This window comes from Phaethon lepturus, unplaced genomic scaffold (assembly GCF_000687285.1).
Source record: "Phaethon lepturus isolate BGI_N335 unplaced genomic scaffold, ASM68728v1 scaffold42189, whole genome shotgun sequence".
In the NCBI taxonomy this organism is placed as follows: domain Eukaryota; kingdom Metazoa; phylum Chordata; class Aves; order Phaethontiformes; family Phaethontidae; genus Phaethon; species Phaethon lepturus.
This window is the reverse complement of record NW_010562082.1, coordinates 1-3312: the sequence shown is the minus strand read 5'-3', so window position 1 is coordinate 3312 and position 3312 is coordinate 1. Positions and strand designations below refer to the sequence as shown.

General features: G+C 59.5%; 1 protein-coding gene across 1 annotated transcript; it reads left to right on the top strand.

Annotated features, from left to right (window-relative positions):
- Positions 1 to 5: 5 nt before the first annotated feature.
- Positions 6 to 2729, top strand: LOC104615402 (metabotropic glutamate receptor 4-like; the record flags this gene model as incomplete). Its single annotated transcript, XM_010294170.1, has 3 exons — positions 6 to 198; positions 1083 to 1219; positions 1794 to 2729. Coding segments are annotated over 3 exons (1266 nt in total), but the record flags the coding sequence as incomplete, so codon positions are not given.
- Positions 2730 to 3312: the final 583 nt, after the last annotated feature.

The window sequence follows — 3312 nt, the reverse complement described above, 5'->3', positions numbered from 1 at the left end:
GAGAGCGGATCGGCCAGGACTCCTCGTACGAGCAGGAGGGCAAGGTGCAGTTTGTCATCGACGCCGTCTACGCCATGGGGCACGCTCTGCACAACATGCACAAGAACCTGTGCCCCGGCAAGGTGGGGCTGTGCCCCCGGATGGACCCGGTGGACGGCGTGGAGCTGCTCAAGTACATCCGCAACGTCAACTTCTCAGGTCTGTCCGTCCCCGGGGCAGTGGGGAGGAACAGCCCCACGGGGCTGGGTGTCCCAGGTTGTCCCCCGTTATGGGTCACGCAGAAGCACCCACAATTTATTCACGTTACCCTTGGACACCCGCCGCACTGCAAATGCTGGGTGCAAAGAGGGGGTGGTTTTGCAGCAGATCAGCGGACAAGGAGGTCTGAGCTTCCACGTCTCCTGGGAGCCTTTGGAGAGTAACCTGGCAGCAATCCTGCCCTCACCCTGCCGTCCTGCCCGCCTGGCCTCTCCCCTCGCCCGCTCCCCCGCCGCCTCCTCGCATCACGGCTGGCAGAGGGCCCGCCTAATTCCGCGCTGTGTCCTTGTCTGTCTTCAGATCTCCCCTGGAAACGCATCTTTTCCTCTGCTCTATCTCCTTAATAAACATTTTCTGTCTTGTCCTCCTATTACTTCTATTTATCTCCACTCTGTGATCTCCTCTGCAGTGTCTCTTTTATTTATTTTTTCCCTCTTGCTTGATTTTCTCTTCCTTCCTTTCATTAGTGTTTATCTGCACAGTTCACTTGATTTAACTTTAAAGCTGCTTTTCCCCCTTTATTTAAAAGAGGCAGTAAACTGGCTGGTGTAACAGCGCTCGGTGCCTGGCGTTGCCCGGTGAGCTCTGGCTCCTGGGGGGGTCTGTGGGGCACTACTGTGCCAGCTTGGGTTTGGGGTTGGTTTTCTCTTCCCTGGTTGCTTCCCCCACCCTGTGCCCGCGCTGGCACCGTCCTGGTAGCTTGTGGCACTCCCAGCAGTGAGAAACCCCACGCCAAGGGGGAAGCATCGAACCGGAGCCCCCCCTTCGACACCATCACGTGCGCTGCTGGGTGCTGCGGGTGCCAAGCCCTCCCTGTCTTGCAGGCATTGCTGGGACTCCCGTGACGTTCAATGAGAACGGAGACGCGCCGGGACGTTACGACATCTACCAGTACCAGATCCGGAACTCCACTCCTGAGTACAAAGTCATCGGACAATGGACCGACCACCTCCACCTAAAAGTAAGGCTGGGGGCTGGCTGGTGCCTGCGGCATGGCCGTGCATGGTCCGTGCCAAGGGGAAGGTCCTGCAGATTTCTCCTGCGCCCATTGAGACCACGTAGGGTTTAGCAAACCTGGCTGGGAGCCAGGGAGCCCGTGGGTGCGGAGTTGGGCAGCCAGACTTGGTGGGGGTCAGAGGGGAGGGTGTCCCCCGAGTACACACTTGTGGTTCAACCACGGTGACCCACCATCAGCGCGTGTGACCGTATCCCACAGGCTCTGGGCATCCGACTTTGCAGCTCTGATAAGGGAAGGGAGAAGTCAGAACGGAGCAGAGGGTGTTTTCCCAGGGAAGGAGGGACTTTGTTTTGGGTTTCTGGTGTTGAATCTTCCCAAAAGGCCGATGGAGAGCTTCACCACCTCCCTGTCCCCATGCTGGGTAGGGCTGGGGTCCTTCATGGGATGTACTGATGGGGCGAGGGGCCGGATCCGGGCAACACTGCTGCTGGCAGAGCGGGGCATCCCCCATGCCCCAGGATGCTTGAGAGATGCCCAGCTCGAGCATCAGTGGGGCTCATGCCATCTCACCTCGCAGGTGGAGAACATGCTGTGGCCGGGGGGCGGGAGCCAGCTCCCCAGCTCCATCTGCAGCCTGCCCTGCAAGCCGGGCGAGAGGAAGAAGCTGGTGAAGGGCATTCCCTGCTGCTGGCACTGCGAGCGCTGCGACGGCTACCAGTACCAGCTGGACGAGTTCCACTGCAAGCGGTGCCACTTCAATGAGCGGCCCAACGAGAACCACACCAGCTGCACCCCCATCCCCATCATCAAGCTGGAGTGGAGCTCACCCTGGGCTGTGGTGCCTGTCTTCATCGCCATCGTGGGCATCATCGCCACCCTCTTCGTGGTGGTCACCTTTGTGCGCTACAACGATACGCCCATCGTCAAGGCATCGGGACGGGAGCTGAGCTACGTCCTGCTGACGGGCATCTTCCTCTGCTACGCCACCACCTTCCTCATGATCGCCGAGCCCGACCTGAGCACGTGCTCTTTGCGACGTATCTTCCTCGGGCTCGGCATGAGCATCAGCTACGCCGCCCTGCTCACCAAGACCAACCGCATCTACCGCATCTTCGAGCAGGGCAAGAAGTCGGTGAGTGCCCCCCGGTTCATCAGCCCCGCTTCCCAGCTGGTCATCACCTTCAGCCTCATCTCGCTGCAGCTCGTGGGCGTCTGCATCTGGTTCATCGTGGACCCGTCCCACTCTGTCATTGACTACGAGGACCAGCGGACTACAAACCCCCACTTTGCCCGGGGCATCCTCAAATGTGACATTTCGGACCTCTCCCTCATCTGTTTGCTTGGGTACAGCATGCTTCTCATGGTCACCTGCACTGTGTATGCCATTAAGACCCGCGGGGTCCCGGAGACCTTTAACGAAGCGAAACCCATCGGGTTCACCATGTACACTACTTGCATTGTGTGGTTAGCCTTCATCCCTATATTTTTTGGGACGTCGCAGTCGGCGGAAAAGGTAAGGGAGGAGGGGAGAGGTCTGGCTGGCGGCCATGTGGGCTGCAAGGAAGGGGGCTGAGAGAGGCTGACACATCCTAAGAGGGAGGGATGCTTCTCTCCGGTCCTGTCAGCTTGGGAATCGTGGTGGGAAGAGTTGGTCTGCAAACCTCTTGCGCTGCTGGGGAGCAGAGACTTTTCCCGTTTCATTTCCTCCCTCTCACTCCGGTTTTCTGTGCCCTCTTGGCCCCGCTGCCCCTCTCTGGACAGGGTAGCGGTGGGCAGCACAGGCTGCTGCTGTGTGGGCTGGGGGAGGACGCGTCCCCAGGGCAGATTCAGGTCCCTGGTGCCATGAGCATCATTTTTGCAGGGAAAAGGGACCAAGTGCTGCCCAGCCGGCATGTTTTCCTGGTGCCGAGTCAGTGGCGGAGGCTGGAGAGGTGGAACTGCCCTCTGAAACCCCTGGGAGCTGGAAGCAGTGGAGGGCAAGGGCAAAGGAGAGGGAGCAGAGCAACCCCTCGGCGCGTCCCCTCCCTTGCCGGGGCACGTGGCAGCTTGTGGCTTCTCACCTGATTCCCATTTTGCTGTGATTTTAATTAACACCT